The sequence below is a fragment of the Artibeus jamaicensis genome, unplaced genomic scaffold (assembly GCF_021234435.1).
Source record: "Artibeus jamaicensis isolate MK-2021 breed Jamaican fruit bat unplaced genomic scaffold, CSHL_Jam_final scaffold_3307, whole genome shotgun sequence".
Classification (NCBI taxonomy): domain Eukaryota; kingdom Metazoa; phylum Chordata; class Mammalia; order Chiroptera; family Phyllostomidae; genus Artibeus; species Artibeus jamaicensis.
In genome coordinates, this window is record NW_026522040.1 from 4,393,822 (window position 1) to 4,410,791 (window position 16,970).

Sequence of the window (16,970 nt, forward strand, 5' to 3'; positions counted from 1 at the left end):
TTAGGCCACCTCTGCCCTGGGCCTTGGGAACCAGGCCTCTGGTCCAAGGACTGGGCAGGGGGGTGTGGCCTGTACTAGAGTCAGAGCATCTGATAGGCCCATGTCAGGGGCAAGACCCCATGCCAAGCACTGCAGTCAGGGGACCAGGGCAAAGAGCATCAGGAAGAGGGGTCCTTTGCGTGTCGAAGTACCTGCCACTTTTGCCCACTTCCATGGTTATAGGGGGAGGAGGGTGGGAAGTCTTTGGAAAGGGAAGGACTGAAGGGGTGCGTGAGAGAGACAGACAGAGCGAGGAGTAGGAGGAGATCACTGGAGCATGGGGCCTAGGGCGGGGCCCTCCTCACCGGCGGCTCAGGTGGCTGAAAGGGCTGTTTGTACCAGCAAGGGCACGGGTGGCTTACAGACGAAACAGGCTTAAGAAATGCTCGTGTAACTGAAACCCTCCCTTCTGTTACTCAGCCCCGATTGTCACAGAGCTGGCCTGCCAGCCCCAGTAGCACAGAGGGCCGCCTGCAGCCTTCTCTCCGGTCCCTCGGGCTTGCTGGTGTCTAAGGGCAGTGATGCCATAGCTTCAACAGTCTGGGCGTGCATTTGCCCGTGAACTGTGCCCGTACCGCAGACCCATCTCGGTGCGCCTTGAGTCTTTATTCCCGAGCATTCACCTTGGGCCTGAGCCTACCTGCTCTGTTCTGGGGAAGGTAAAGGGAAGCCTGCAGCCCAGCCTGCCTTCACCTGCCCTAGCTCTGGAACCCTGCCTCCAACTCCAGGCTTGGCAGCTCCCCAGACCCCTTTTTATCTTCGCCTCCCAGGCCCAGGCCAAGCAGCCTATCTGAGGCTGAGCAGGTAATGGGATCCCCCGGCAGTCCCAGCCACATCGATTGGCCCAGACATTACCTTTCTGAAGAAGGGTCCTCAGCGTCACTGCCGGGAGGCTCGTGTAACCCAAGACATCAACAGGGGCAAGATAAGATCGGCTTTTATAAAGTCTCTCCCTTGCCCCCTGGTGACCCCTCCTCTTGGCAGTTTTCCTCTGTTGGAAGGATGCCCTCCCTGGATGGGTTGGCACAGGTCACTGTTCAGGTTCTTCCCTTTTATTCTTTATATAGTTTCTGCCAGGGTGGAGAGAAGGGAAGGGAAGAAAAATGGCTGCTACCCAGAGCAGAAGGACGGGTTAAAACTAAGAACCCATCTGTGGACAAACTGAGCCTGGGTTCAGTTTCCTCAGCAATGCAATGCCAGTGACAGAGTCGTGTTACAGCCACAGTATGAAAACTAAGGAAGAGTCTGCGCGTACGGGCTCATCACAGTTCCTGGAGGTAGTCCCGTTTCAGTGACTGTGAAACAGAGGCTGCTGGTTGGAGCCCAGGGCCTCCTCCATGGCCCCTTCTCCTTACTGTCCTCCCCAGACCAGAGTGCTGTGGCTGGGTGGCTGGGACAAATCAGGGCTATGAAGTCTTCTGCCTTGGACAGCTCCAACCAGCTGTGCCATTCAGGGCGTCTTCAGTGGCCGTGGGTGTGGCCACCCGTCAGCCTCCCAGGAAAGTGCAGAGAACAGTTTATTCCACAACCATGGTTGAGTATCCCCAGAATGAAGTACAAACTGATTCTAAAATGCACGGCCTATCTAGCTGCTTCTTAGCATATCCCAGAGCCTGGTATCCAAGAACACTAGCCTGCTAAGTCAGCCATCTCTCCTAAGGCTGTTTGCAAAGACCACACCATCATGAGGGGTCATTAGGATCCACTTCTGCCCAGCAAACTCTTTGCGGTTTGTGTGCTGCAGCCTTCCCTGACTCTTCATCAAAAAGCTCTCAGCCTCTGATCCAGAGAAAAGAGTAGATACTAATATATTTGAATTTTTCTCTGTGGCTCCTTAGATGCACAGTATGGATTAAGGAAACTTTCTTTTCTTCTCTGAGCTACTGCCCACTCCTCCTGCTCTCCCCATACATATAACACAAGCTTTCATGGCTGACAGGTGGTAAGTCAATGATCCATCTTCTCACTGGAATTAGGAAAGCCCTGCCATCCATGCATGTCTGAGGGTCCCTCCCAGTCTAGTGACTTGGCTCCCCGGGGACAGCCTGAGGGGCTGGGCTACCTCGGCACTTAAAAGTGCAGACACGCACAGCCTTTCACGGGCACTCACATGCTCCGCCCAGTCACACTGCTCTGCGCCGCACCGGGTGGGAGGCCCACCTTACCCAGAGCGGCGTGCTCCTCTGCACCAAGCCTGAGGACCTGGTGACTTTCCCAGACATGAAAGCTCCAGGCCATTGGACGAAGCGCATTGTGAAAGTTGATTAGAATCAGAGCGATTGATGGATGTGTCTCTAGTAATAGACAGCATCCTCCTTATTACCAACTGGACTATGAAGAGAATGGATCAGCCTTTGCTTTCTCTTCCTCTCCTCCTCTGTTCCTCTCTGTCCCTCCCCTCAACCTCAGTAGAAATAAGTAGCTCTGAACAGCACTACCTGCTGACAAAGGGAAGAGACCAACAGCCTCACTCCATCTTCCCTTTGGCAACCGGAATTCCTCTTCTCAGAAAGAAGGAACCTCTCCAGGTTCCTGTAACCACCACCTAAGATTGTGGTCAAGGGATCATTCATTTGGGGAGGAGCTAAGACAAGCCTCCATTCAACGTGGGACCAGGACAGAGCCCACTCTGGTGGAGGGACAGGACCACCTGCCTGCTACATGACCCCAGAAAGGCTCTCCCTGGGCCTCCACTGAGCTCCTGCACCTGCTGCTTCCCATTAAGTTCAGTGCCCTCCTCCTCCTGCCTTGGTGGCCGCACCCACTGAGCAGGCCCAAGAGACACAGTGAATCCAATGTCTGCTGCTCAGTGTCTTGGGATCTTTAGAGAAGTTCAAATAGCAGTGAGGTCAGCGGCCAGCAGCTGATGACACAGGGAAAATTATAGTATCGTTGGTCTTCGAGTTTTAGGGTTTATCCAAGAATGAATTAAATAGGTTGAGACCATGGTGTCAATCAAGGGATCCTAGAATCGAGACATTGAAAGACTCCCCAGTCCACACCCTTTGTGTAAGGAACCTCCTATACACCCACCAGCCTAGAGAGGTTCCCTGTGCCATGTAGTCTGCCTTCCTGTGAGCATGCAGATGCACTTTCTCATTGCTGTGGGAGTTCCTACAGAGGCCAAGGACAGTGACATTAGGGAACCTGTTCTCCTTCCTTGTCGGGGTTCCCAGATGTAGAGATAATGACCAAAGAGCCCCCAGGGCTCTCCAACTTAAGTAAATATTTTAAGTCCTCTTAATTTTCTATAAACCTCACTTGGGAAACTCCACTTTTACCCCATGTGTTCCAGACTCCTCCTGTTCTAACCACAGACTCCCCGATGGTTCACTTTCAGCACAAGCCACCAGCCAAAGTAAAATGTCAAAGTTTAGAGGTAACCTATGGGATGAAGCCAGGAGCAGGTTCTAGTAATTCAGACTGGCAGACCCATGTCAGAGGGCTGGGGGCAGGGACCAGCGACAAGCCCCCAGTTTAGAGGCTGGCCCAGGCAGGACTCACACGTAGCTGCTTTTTCACATTGAAATTTAGCTGCCCGGCCGGCAGCAGTGGGACTTAATATTTCTATCCCGGTGTTTAGGAATTACTTTCTAGAGACCTTAATCACTACCTCTTCCTCTCTCCCCTCACCCTCTTCCTTTCTCCCTTCCTCTCCCTTCTAATTTTCCACTTGGCTGGGAATTCTCCATCAGTGAAAGTTCAGGCTTAGGGGAGGGTAGGGGTAGCTGCTTCATTAGAGAGGATAATCTCATTGGAACCACTGACTTGAATAATAACCCCTCTAAGGCACCAGGGTCATTGTCCCCAAAGGCTTGTGGCACCTCTGAACTGAGGCTGGAGGGATGAATTACAGAGAAAGTGGATTGAGGAAGGGAAGTAAGGAGATTAGCAGGGCTAGACCCCATTTCTAGGGGACCGGGGTTTCTTCTTGGGCTTCATGCTGGCCATCCGTGGGTCTTTGTTTGGGGTGGCGTGGCAGCCGTGGAGGCAGAGAGTTGCGGTGTCTGCAAACTCCAAGTCATGTATAGCGTGCACTTTCTGTACCTTGTGACGTTTTCTGAGTCATGCCTGGAAAATGGTTGCATCAGGATCTTCCCTGACCTTCATGGTGCTCCCCCAGCGGAACTGAAGGGAATGCTTTAGGGCACCCCTGGAGCCCTGTCAAAGGTGACATCTAAGCTGCCCCTGAGAGTGATGAATGAACCCTCTACATATTTCCTAGCTCTTGCCTTGACCAGTGAGAAAGCACAGTCCTAGGAAAGCAGAAGCCGTTACCCTGACAGACCCCACAGAAATTCGGAAGAAATTCATTCTTCCCCCTCCATTTTCCCAGCACATCTGAGGTCAATTGTCTGTGCTCAGACATGTGCAGCCTCTACCCTCATGGGCACTGAGGGGTAGTAGAAATGTCAAAGCATCCTCGGCACTGACCTTCAACTTGACTTGCCACTAGAAGCTGAGTTCTCAATATCTGGTGACAGCTAGCAAGAAGGCAGAGCTACAGCCCAGACCCCTCTTCTTCCTCTTCTCCCTCCTGATCTCTGGGGCCCCTTCTCCCTTATTAAGAGGGAAATTGCTGTAGCCATCCCCTGTCTCTTTGTCTTTGATTCGCCCCATGGGCCAGTCTGGGAGAAGATGGGTGCTTCTGCCTCAGCTGCAGTTTGGCAGGGTTGGATGAGGAAGAATGAGAAGAGATGGAATAATAACAATAACTAACATTTAATGAGGGCTCATGATGTGTATGAGCTATTCCCTGTTCTAAATACTTTGCTGGCATAATCTTTTAATCCTCATAATAACCCCATTAGGTAGATATTATTTCATTCCTGTTTTACAGATGAGAAAACTGAGGCACCAGGAGATTAGGTTATTGGCTCAAGATCACACAATTAGGTGGTGAGACCTGAACTGGGAAGAGCTGATGAGTAATTAGTTTGGGGTCTCAGCAACGTGGCAAGATGCAGCCTCATAAAGTTGGGGAGCAGCAAACCATGCAGGTAGAACTTGTCTTAAGATCCCTCAACCAGGTTCCTTTGTACCCCCAGAAGAGAGATATGAATCGCTATTTGGTTAAGTCCAGGTGTTGTCCGGCCTAAAAGCCACTTCATTTTTCTCACTTCATAAATTAGCTAAAGACATTTTTTCAGACCTACTAATTGCTTTTGGAAGGAGGAACTTCAAAGTTGGGAAATCAGTGAATAATTTAAGCCTGTACCAGCTCTCCGAGTCTGCCGTTAATGGGAGTAATAACACTATTAACAGCGATGTCAGTGCAGACACCCTGGAAAAGTCCATAACATTAGCTTAATGGCTGGAGGTAATGAAGTCCTCCCAGAGAAGCTGGCCTGGTAAATTAACTTCCGGGACTTTTAGGCAGGCGCCCTTGTTGCCATGGGTCTGCTAGAGCAGCCGGGAGGTGCCATGGAGACAACCATGCTCGTGTTTGACCTTTCCCTCTGGGGGTGGGAGTCCTAGACGGTCCTGGAGAATCCGCTAGTCACTGTCACATTCAACTGCTGCTTCTTCGTGGCAGGCGACAAGCGATTAGCCAAGAGAAGATTGAAGGGAAATTTTTTATTGCCCAGAGCACATGAAGGAACACCAAGATGGCAGGGAAGGTGGGTTTCATGTGCGGCAAGGGGTCTGTCCCTCAATTCTTAGTCTAGAATCTTCAGGGAGGTCCAGCATGGTGGTTAAGACTGCAGGCTCAAGAGTTCATTTGTGTTCACACGTGGGATCTCTGATTAACTGGTGACCATTAGCTGACCTGTACGGTGGGGTTTAAAATGATACCTACACCACAGCATTGTTAAGGGACGTGAGTGACATAAACGGTACGCCCCCTTATCAGAGTGCCTCATAAGCACTCAATGACTTCTAGCCATGACTGTATTATTCAGAATTGTTTCTCACTTCCTCAGTGCACATCCTTTTGTCCTTGTATCTCCCCTTCCTTTGTGTAGCCCAGTTCATTCAGTGGGTTCTCCTTTGTTTGCTGAATTCACCTCTCAGATTCTCCAGTTAGGCCTTTCTTCCCATGGAGGCCCAAGGTGTCTTCTTCCCCCAACCCTGGAGACGAGGCCCCCACAGCTTTCCTGTGGGTCTGGGAGTCACCCCAAGAGCAGCTCAGGTGTCCAGGTACCTCATTCCCTGTCTCACACACACCTCACCCGTCTGCCTGTTGAGGCAGATGTTCTCTCCTCAGTGTCTCCTTGCCCACATGGGTTCCACATCCCTGGTTGTGTCCTTTCTTACTAAACTCCTTGCCCAGGGCCCCCTCCAGCCCTGCAACAACCCCTGACATCCCCCTTCCTCTGCAGAGTTTATTCTCTTTCACCCAAGCAGGCCAGCCACACGGGAGCGATGATCCTGTGGTTCCACCCTCTCTTGCCTTGTCTCTGCTTTTCCTCGTCCCACAGCAGAATCACTCACTAGTCCTGACGTTCCAAATCCTGGCCACTTGGCAAAGCCCCATGTTCACAAGGCTTGTCTGACTTGGATTAAATGCTGTGCCCTGAGACTGGAAGACCTCCCTGCAGGGAATTCCCACGGCAAGGCAGGGATGGCCCTGACCCCAGCAGAGAACTTACAGCACCTTCCCCACGTGGGATACGTGCACTGGGGTGAGGGCCATGGTTTTTATGTGCGTCCTTCACAAGCTCCCATCAGTCGAGACTGTAAGATCCCAGGTCACCCTGGATGTGGCCCACCTGTGACACGGTGCACTTTGAAGAGTACAGGACACTAAGCAATCATAGCAAACCTTCTGCAGCAGTTACCCTGTGCATGGGGCTGGGATTTCAATTCAAGGCGGTCTGGCTCCAGAGTGTACTTTGAACTAGTGCACTCTGCTCCTTTGATCCTTCCTTCTCTCCCTCCCATCCACCTGCATTTATCTTCTGTCAGCTGGACAGGAGGATTACAGGGATTCCCAAATAAGTCCAGCACGGTTTCTCCTTTTGAGTAGCTCACACTTGGCTGGCAGGGGTTGTACTCAGCCCAATAATTGTCCTATAATCTAAGAAGTTCTAGACTGTAGGAAACTCCAAGTGCTTTTATCTTGGCCTGGTGTGAGGAAGGGCGGGAGACTGTAGGTATAAAATAGTTGAACCATATCTGGAAGGGCAGACAGATGCTGGACAGGGGAAAATTGGGGAGAGGGCTGCCCAGACAGATGAACTGACATGCACAAGGACAAGGAAGTCTGAAAGAATATTTTGTATATGTGGAAAGAACAAGCCTCAGTCTGCCTTAGGAATGGTGAGAATGACAAGAGCCAAGGATGAGTGGGGAGATGGAGAAGACAGGACTTTGGGACTCTATGTGAACGAGGAGGAGGTGAGGGGACATTAGGATGACTGTCATTTCTGCCTTTGGCAACCTGTCATGGGAATTCCTTCTTTTTCAAATTCAGGCATGATGGGGGAGGACCAGGCTGGAGGAAGGAGCCAAAGGCCAGTTCTGGGCACGTTGAGTTTGGACATGTCCCGGGAGCCATTGGCGATGACTAACCTGTGTCGGCACCACCCCGGACCAGTCACCTTCTCAGTTCCTCGTTAATCTCTCCCGCCAGGTGCACCCGGAAGGAGCGCTGCGAGCGGTCCAGAGAGCCGCACAGGTTTGCCTCTGAGATGAAGCAGTGTGTCCGGCTGACCGTGCATCCCAGCAACATCTCTGTTTCCCAGTACAATGTCCTGGTAAGGGCAGGAAGTTCCAGGGGCCAGGGAAGAACCCTCTACCCACCAAAAAGGGCTGCAGCCCAATGCTCCCTAGCAAGGGCTGGGCTCAACCCAGCCAGCAAAGTGATTGGAGAGCAGGACTGCTAAAGAAGGTGTCCCTGGGAATGGAAGAGGGGGTTATGCACAGGAGTGTGGGGGGAGAGGCTCTATGCATAGTGGGTAGAAAGACAGGGCAAACTGGGACACCAAAAATGATCCAAAGGGTGACCCAGAGAGGGCGGGCTTGGGGGGCAGCTGCTTTGTCTGTAAGATGGGAAGGACATCTGTGCAGGGGGAGACAGGGCTAAGGTGGCTGCCACGTTCTTGCACTGGGCACTCAGTGGTTGGCGTTGCCATCCTTCCAAAATTGGGCCAGTGGAAACGGAGCCTGGCCAGCGGTACCTCAGTCCCACCCACTTTTCTCACTCCACCCGAGTCCCCATAACATTCCATTTCCGGGGGCCAAGTCCACCCCCAGGTAATGGGGTTCCCGTTGTCCTGGTCTCTTTACATTCCACCGCCCTCCCTGGGTGCTCTTGTAACGAATGGCATCTGTTCGTCTCTTTATCAATGTCACCTTGTGTCTTTTCTTTCTTTCTTTCTCTCTGGTCTCTGTTGCTCTCTCCCTTTCCTCCTTTATCCCATCTCGTTCTCCGTTTTCTTCCTCTGCTGGGCTGCCCACAGCTGGTCCTGGAGACACACAACGTCCCAGAGCTGTCAGCTGGCGTCAACTGTGCCTTCGAGGACCTGTCAGAGATGGATGGGCTGGTGGTGGGCAATCAGATCCAGTGCTACTCCCCGGCGGCCAAGGAGGTGCCCCAGATAATCACGGAGAATGGTGAGAGGCCCCCAGAGGCAGAACTGGGTGGCAGGGCTGTCCTCCTGCCAGGGTGAGAACTCGGAACAGACACTCAGGACAGATGTGGGGGGACTGAGGGAGCCTTCAGGAGGGGAGGGTCAGAGGAAGGGGCGTGGGTTGGTGGGGATGTTGTAGGAAGAGGGAGATGAGGCGCCCTTTGCTGCCCTTGGAATTGACTATTGAGACTAGGTGAGCATCTAAGAGTCAGATTCATGCTAGGTGAGGAGCAGCTGCAGAGGGTGGGTAGAGGGCAAGGCCAAGACAGCATCAGAGTGTGCTGGTCAAGTTCAGGATTGTACTGGAATGTGAAAGGGCTGTCATGGAGGGGCAGCAGAGGAGCAGGTGGGGTAGGGCAGTCATCTGGCTACTTACCCCCACCCACTTTGCTGGGTCTCTTGACCCTGGACCACTACACCCCCAGCCCCACCCTAACCTGCCTTCCCAGAGCTGCCTGTTTGTGGCCAGCTACACTGGGAAGGCCAAGGGTGGACAGAGGCCCAATGCTGGTGAGGGACAGACCCAGCCTGGGCAGATGGATGCCAGGTTGGTCCTCCCATTTGGGTTTGTCACATTTGTTCTGAGCCGATTGATTAATGAGGCTCTCGGGGAAGGCACAGAACCAGGCTGGAAGTGGAGGCCTGGGGTCAGGGCTGTGAATTAAACATGGGCTCCTGCTCCTCTCCGGCGCCAGCTGAGGATTCCAGGGACGCCCACCCGAGTGGACCGCTGAGCCCACCCGAGCAGGGGCATCAGAGCAGAGTCTCTCCTTACAGAGATGTGAATATGTGCATGTGCTCACACACACATGTGCAAAGCCTCTTGTGCAGTTTGTGGCAGCAGTAGTGAGAGGTGGCCTGTTTCTCCTGGTAGCTAATCAGTGTGTTTGTAGTTCTGTGAGTCTGGCATGGACGTGGTGCAGGTGAGTGAATGCACAGTCAAATACCTGTTAGAGTATGTGTGTGAGAGTGTGTGTGTGTGTGTAAATTTAGGACCTGATGACCAAATGAGGGTGGGAGCGCAATGTGGAAGGAGGAGGAGGCAGGATCATCGTCTGCAGCTGCTCAGGGCTGACCTGGCGCTGAGCCTGCTGCATTAGGGACCTGTGAGAACACCTCTCTGGTCCAGCAGGTTTCCCTTTCCTAGGGAACATAACTCCCAGCGGGACCCTTACATGGGCCTTGCCCTCCCTCTGACCTTGTGGCCTGCTCTGCCCCACAGGGGACCACCATGTTGTCCAGTTGCAGCTCAAGTCAAAGGAGACAGGCATGACCTTTGCCAGCACCAGCTTTGTCTTCTACAACTGCAGCGTCCACAACTCGTAAGTGCCCCCAGCCTTGCTCAGCTCCCTGTTCCCAGGGTCAAGGCACCCAGAAAGAGAAGAACCCACCACTGTTTGCAAGGAGTTACCTTCTTGAGGCCCTCCAAGGAGACCTCCTTCACCCTATATCAGACAGGCCCTTCCTCTGGCATCCTGGGGGTTAATGGACAGAGGCTAGAATGAGCAGTGGGAGACCCCATGGGGTAGGGAGCTCCAAATCCCTAGCCCACACCTTTTCTCTGGCATAAGTCTGTCTAATCTGATGCACTGTCCACCATCTGTTGAGGAGGGGGCACGTCTCACCTGAACAACGGAGCAGTCAGCACTGGGGTGAGAGGAGGGGTAGGGTGTCCTACAAGCCCCTGAGTGCTCAGCTCCGCCCTGTGTTCTGGGTCAGGACTCGGGCTGGGGCGAGTGGGAGAGGAACAGGCCCGGGGCTTAGGGTCTGGCCCCATTTCAGTAAAGCCTCTACTTCCCAAGGGAAGGTAGGAAGACAGAGGCTCGCACTCTGGAGTCAGACCAGCTGGAAACTTAACCATCTGTGCCCCAGTGTCCTCTGTAAATGGGGACGTAGTAGTTCCTCTTCTGGGGATGTCACCCAAATATTCAGCAGCTGACATGGCAAGGGAACCGTCCCAGCAGAGCAGTCACTGGCTGGGACACCACTGGTTGCTGCCCCCACCCATCAGCCCTGCTCAATCCTCAGGACAGGCCATGTTTTCCACCATAGATACCTTTCTCCAATCAAAGTTAGTGTGGAAGCCCAATAAACATAACAGATGGAAGTAGGAACTGCTCTGATTGAGTGCTGAGGGGACCTGGAACCCTTCTGTCTAAGAACTCCACATCTCTGCCTCCTCACAGCGTCTCCAAAGAAGCTCCTGAGAACACCCCAGGGTTCTGTAACAGCACAGTTTGAGATCCACAGGACCCGACCTCCAAAACCCTGCTTGCTTTTATGTTCTTCTCTTGTCCTCTCCACATAGGACTGCACATCACCAGAGACATTTGGGGAGGGGGGGGTAGGGTTTAGCTACCTGGTTACAGGAGCTGTGACTACAGAGCTTGGCCCTCTTCAGGGCCCCAAGGAAGAGGCAGACAGCCCTGCCAGCCAAAACCAAGAGTTTCGACAGTGGAATTCTGTTCCCATGTCTTGCCACAGAGATTCCCATGGCTCTAGCACTTGGTGGCCTAATCCGTCACTCTCCTTTCACCCCTGCAAGAAAGCAAGGAGTGTAGATAAAATTACATGTGAAGTTCCCTTCCGTCCTGACATGGTGGAAGCGTTACTATGTGCAAGGCAGTGTGTCACTCATCAGACAGGTAATCACAGATTAGTAACCAACCTTGCCCTCCAGGAGCCATGCCTAGTGGGCTAGTGCATGAAAGGACAGTGAATGAGAGAAGTAGAATACAGCAAGGCCAGTACTGTCCCAGAGACGTAAACAAAGGGGTTGGTGAGATCAGGGCCGTCGGGCCCATTCTCCATTGGTCAAAAAAGGGGGAGATGGCCACGTGGAGGAAGGGAAAATGGTACACCAGGTAGAAGGACCAGACTCATGTGGGGACATGGACCTGGAAACCAGGGAGGGCCTGGCCTGTGTGGCAAGACATTTGGGGTTTACCATTTGGAAGAGGGAACCATGCTGGGTTTGTAAGCAGCGAGGAACTTTTATAAAGTTTCCTTTGTTTCCTGGGGGTGGAGTATAGAGGTGAGGTTGCCAACCCACTGAGAAGGCAACCTCAGAACCTCCTACCAGGGTGAGTCCCTGTGGGTGCTTGTCAGCTGAGACCCTGGAGTCAATTTGAACTAAAACTCAATTATTTGCCCTAAATCTCGTGGGCTCTCTGGACAAGCCCCACTACTGTAGGCCTTATTGTTCTCCAATTCAGCTAAAGAGAGTACCATCCTGTGGAAGTGGACAGTGGCTGATGAAGCCCTTGGGGACCAGATTGATCAACTGGCTGCACAAGAGGGAGGGGCCAAAGAGTCTGCGCTGGCTGAGGACTTGAAGAGGAAAGGATGGCTTTGGATGAGATTTGCCCTTTCTGGTGCTTGAGGGTGGTTCCTCTCACTGTTAAAACATGTTTTCCTGGGCCCCAGAGTCTCAGGCCCTCTGCTGTGGGCTCACCCGGGGTCTCTGATTCATGCTCCACCCTCCCCTCTGCCCAGGTGCCTGTCTTGCATGGAGAGCCCTTTCGGCTGCTACTGGTGTAAATACCGACACGTCTGCACCCATGACCCCAAGACATGCTCCTTCCTGGAAGGCCAAGTGAAGCTGCCTGAGGTATGCCCCAGACGCCAGAGCATCTGGGATTGCCCCCTTCTCCCCACGCCCTCCTCTAAAGGGGCTACGTCATGAAAGCTGTGAACACACAGAGTTGTGTGGGGGGACCAGGGGGCTCTGGGTCATCCTAGAGGCTCGGTTCCAGGTGAAGGTGCATCCCAGGTCACTCCAGGCAGGTGAGTTCTAGAGCAATTCCAGAGGGACGAGCATGTGTGTGTCTGAGAAATAATTGTCAGTGCACAAGAGTGCTGTGTGCAAACTCCTCAGTTGTCCCTCAGACCTCTGTGTGCAGAGCAGAACTGAGACTTTTTTAAAATTAAGTAAAAGGAAGAGAGTAAGAAGGATGAAAAAGTGGTCAACTTAGCCAGAGCAGCGGTTCCCAAAGTGTGGTTGCCAGACCAGGGGCAACAGTGTCACCGGCAATGCTGTCAGATGCACAGTCTCCGGCTCTGCCCCAGCCTCTGGGTGAGAGCATCTGGGGAAGGGGCCGGTCCTCTGTGCTTCTGCCACACCGTCCAGTCTGGGAATCACTGAGATGGGGCTGGGCTGCGTGGCTGAGCCACTGTGTTTCTATTCCCTCCCAATTGTTATTGTTATTCTTATCCTTATCCATCATCATAATAGAAATACTCCTCACCTGTGTTACTACCTTCCTTAGAATGTACGTTTGTGAGCAAGGACATCAAAGTCAAGTGGCATAAAAACACTTTGGAAAAGTCTGCCGTCGTTCAAACATATGGTGCTTATGAGACTCCGAACACCGGGTCAGCAGTACTGAGCAGTGGTTGCTTTAGAACGCCGTGATTTAAAAAATACACAATACACACACACACACACACACACACACACACACAGAAAAGAGACCCAGACTAAGACAGCCCCTTAATAGAGAAAAGGAGGAAAGAGGTTACATCTTGGCTTTAAGCAGGAATGTGAATCTAATGTTTGTTTCAATCCTCTGCTCTTCTGTAAGACAAAACGGATCTGAACTAATAGGACACACAGGGTCTGACAGCCAGAGGGCACACCCTTGGCATTAAGACCAGAGGAAAAGCCGGACAGTCTCCTTGATCCCGGGACTTTATCTGTGTGGTCAGGAGCAGAAGAGCTGGCTGGTTCGCCCACCAGGACCAGGGGCCGAGAGCCTAGAAGTGATGTCTTCTTATTAGAGCAGAAAGCTGCAAGTCACTCCATGAGAGCAGAGACAAAGAGGTTGGCAGCCTCCCTGCAGCTCCCCAGACTGGGGTATCCAGCGGAGGTTTCATGTGTGGAGAGGCCTAGGAATAAAACGAAAACAGAAACAGTTGAGCTCTCTAGTGGAATTCAAAGGCCCCTGATCATTTAATTACCCTGAAGGAGGTTTTCAAATCTCTGCTTTTGCTTTCTTGTTTCCTGCTCTTGTCCCAAGTTTCTGTCTTTTAAATCTATAAAAGAAACTTGCATCTGCTCTTCAGAAAGAGGAAAAAAAAAGAACTAGAAGAGAATGAAACAGGAGCCCAGCACATTTCCCAGTGCACCGCAGGGGTCCCTATGGAAGAATGATGTCTTCAGGGGCCCAGATAGCAGATCGGGCCGAATGCTCCATCTGTCTGTACCTGACGCCTGCAAAGGCTTCTGGGGATTCACCTCAGAGCACTTGGTGCCAGGCCCCCCGGGAGAGGGAGAGGCCTGGAGACCCATGGTCAACGGAGGGATGTGGAGATGCTCTAACCTACCAGATGGGGCCTGCCTTTAATTCTTTCCATGTCTCATGAGCCATTTTACGGTGAGCCTGGCAGGCTTTTGCAGTGAGAGAGAGGTTCCTGCATAGCTTGGCATCGCACTCACTTACCCCATTATTGAATGAGATTGACCTTGGCTCCTCTCTTTCCTGAATACTTATTTATTCTAAGAGAAGGATGTTTTCAGGCTATGCTTCTGGTCCAGGCTTATAGGCTACCTTCTATCAAGCTCAGTACTAGGACCATTTGGAATATAACAAAGAGGAGGAGCCAGCGCTGAACTCCTCATGATGGTCCTTGTAGCAGCCTCTGGCTGGAAAATGTACCGAAGGGAAAAGAAGTAAATAAGAATTTGTGGGCTTCGAACTGATCCTGCCATTTCGGGTCAGTGGAAGGAGCTTATAATCCTCAGAGTTTGAAAGAAATACCAGGCTACTAAGGGAAGTATGGTGAATTTTTCTCATGGTGTTGTTTTGGTTTTTATCGTTTTGTTTCTGGGAAGAGATAGTAGTAGGAATAAGGGGTAACAAAGAAAATCACACATTTGAAAGGCGATTTTGCGGAAACCCTGAGACAAGTGTTCCTTCACACAGGGGGGGCGGGGGACCTTATTCACAGTAGGTACTCTGCACCCTTGCTAGGTGTTGCCACCCGGCCTTCATTACCCAGCCCCCAGCAGTCCCCACATGCAAGGCATTGTGGGCGACTTCAGGGTAGACAAGAGATCTACATGATCCGTAACAGTAGGTGGGAATGAGCTGGAAAGCATCGAAGAGAAACCCATGCCCACAAAGTGGTCTTCTTGGGTGAGCGTTCCCGTCAAGGTGCAGGTCCCTGCACCGACCCACGGGGAGGGACTCGCTCGGCCTCAGGCCTGTGGCTCCCTAGGACATCCAAGGGCAGACCTACTCCCTTGTAATGAAAATGTGACCCTCACCCAGTGATCCTTCTGGAAGTCCCTGGGCTTTCCTTTCCTTTTAACTTTTGAGTGTGGGGACACAGGGTCCCTTTGTTGGTCAAGAGGGATGCTGCCAGGTGGCTTTTTCATCTGTCCAGCACCCGCCGGGGCCCCGGGAAGGCTTTCATCTGTGCGTCTTCCAGCCTCAGCGCCGGCTTTGTTGACTGTCACCGGGGACATTGAATCACCTTTTTTTCACCTGAACAAAGAGTGCATTCAGGTGAAGTTATGGGTCTGAAACAGAACTGGTCAATCATTGTTGTCATTATATTAATGGTGTGTATTCTAGCATAATTACTATGATTAGAAATAGGATGCCCGGTAGCATATGTCGTTTATAGTAACTGTATTACAGTTACAAGGCATGATTTTGTTTCAAACTAACGAGGCCATTGTGATAGCAACCCTGGAACTTTAGATCAGCTGCCAGACCCCGGGTACCAAAGAGAGCCGGGAGCTGGAGGGGAGGGAAACCTGAAGTGGGGCGGGGTGGGGGGTCATCCTGCTCTCAGCCCCGTTCTCCCAGCTTCCGCTGAAACTCCTTGCTTCCCACGAAGGGCCTCTCACTGGGGCAGCCAGGAGCAGGGCCATGCACTAACCTCTGCCAGGCGGGAGGCACCGCTGGGCCCCAAGTGGCTTTGGAACTCCCAGGTCTTCCACCTTCTGACCTGAACACCCCATCAGGCCTGCACACCTGAAACAGTGACCTTTAGGAAACAAAGGCGAACCGTGGAAAAGCAAAGTCGTCAACAAAAATGCGTGTCTGCGACAGGCAATTTTACTGTCATTTGTCATCTAAACTGAAAAGCAGGGGGAGCTGCAGCTGCAGCTTTGCTCTCGGGGCACCAGGCTGGATGGTATTTGCTAGGAAGGCAAAGCACATCTGGCCCACAGGGCACAGGCCGAGCGAGGAGGTTCCCGGGGCCCCTCACTTCTTGAAGTTCAAGCAGAATTTGCTCCAGAGAACAGTTGTAAGATCAGAAGAGGCCAAATGAATTCTATTTGATTTCCAAAGCTGTGCTTGAAGTGCTCTCCCAAACTTCCGCACCGCCCGCCACCCCTGAGACAGTGTCAGTAGTCAGAGCAGATACCCCGGCGTCTGCCAGCCCCAAGGGTGGGTCCTTCTGGGACTGCAGAGCCCAAAAGGTGAGGAGGGTGCTTACCCTGGGCTGCAGCGGGCCCCTGACGCTGGAGTAAGACCCCTGCCCTCCGATAGGTCCGGCCAAGTGTGCTCACCTCCCAGCTGGGCTCAAGGGAAATCAGGCCAGCCAATCTTGTCCCTTCTTGCAGAGGAGCCATTCCTGGGACCCAATCCAAGGGAACAAACCCCCCAGAGCCAAGCCCTTCACCCTCTTCGGAGAAAAACAAAGCCAAATCCAGCTAAAGAACTTGCTTTCAACCTGTGTGTGGCCCCCACTCCAGTTATTCCATTACTGGGTTGCCATTTCCCCAGACAATTGCACTTTCCATCAATCTCGTCTGCCCCTCCCCTTCAGGTTATGGGTATTTCCTTTCTGTATTATTACTTTGCTCTCTCCATGAACCAGCCCATCGTAGATCACGCTAATGGCATTATAAACTTGAAGAACAGCAAGAAAATATATGGTGCGTTACATTTTCGTATTGGTCACCACAGGTCTGAGAAGGTGAGCGTAAATTTTGGGGGGTTGGTTGGGACTAGGGCTGGCTAGTCTCAGGGATTGATGGGGGCTGAGGTGACATGGAAGGGAAAGGTGACCTGCAAATCACTTATTCCTCAGCTGCCCCTAGATGCTGCCCCAGCTCAGCTCCCCACACCCCACCATCGTGCCACTGTCTCCCAACCCCGCTGGAACAACAACTAGGAGAGTTAGAGCCTGTGTCTTATAACCACACGGGGCGGGGAGGGGGGTTGTAAATCTGGAGGCCTGCCCCGCCCCAGCAGCACCAGCCCTGACCCAGCTCAGCGGTGGTCTTTGTGTCCTTGTTCAATTATTCAAATGCACAACGCAACCTCGGTATGGAGCAGCCATTGATGCGCCAGACATGGTAGACAGAGAGGCATCCTTTTTGCTTTCATACTTTGG

The 16,970-nt window shown here is 52.4% G+C and overlaps 1 protein-coding gene across 3 annotated transcripts in view; it reads left to right on the top strand.

Annotated features, from left to right (window-relative positions):
• Positions 1–16,970, top strand: part of PLXNA4 (plexin A4) — a 440,676-nt gene that overhangs the window by 347,102 nt on the left and 76,604 nt on the right. For all 3 annotated transcript variants that reach the window (XM_053657100.1, XM_037165822.2, XM_053657101.1), the window contains exons 6-9: positions 7,616–7,739; positions 8,445–8,598; positions 9,838–9,937; positions 12,111–12,225. In XM_053657100.1, the coding sequence (XP_053513075.1) occupies positions 7,616–7,739; positions 8,445–8,598; positions 9,838–9,937; positions 12,111–12,225 (493 nt within the window). The remainder of the gene's footprint in view (positions 1–7,615; positions 7,740–8,444; positions 8,599–9,837; positions 9,938–12,110; positions 12,226–16,970) is intronic.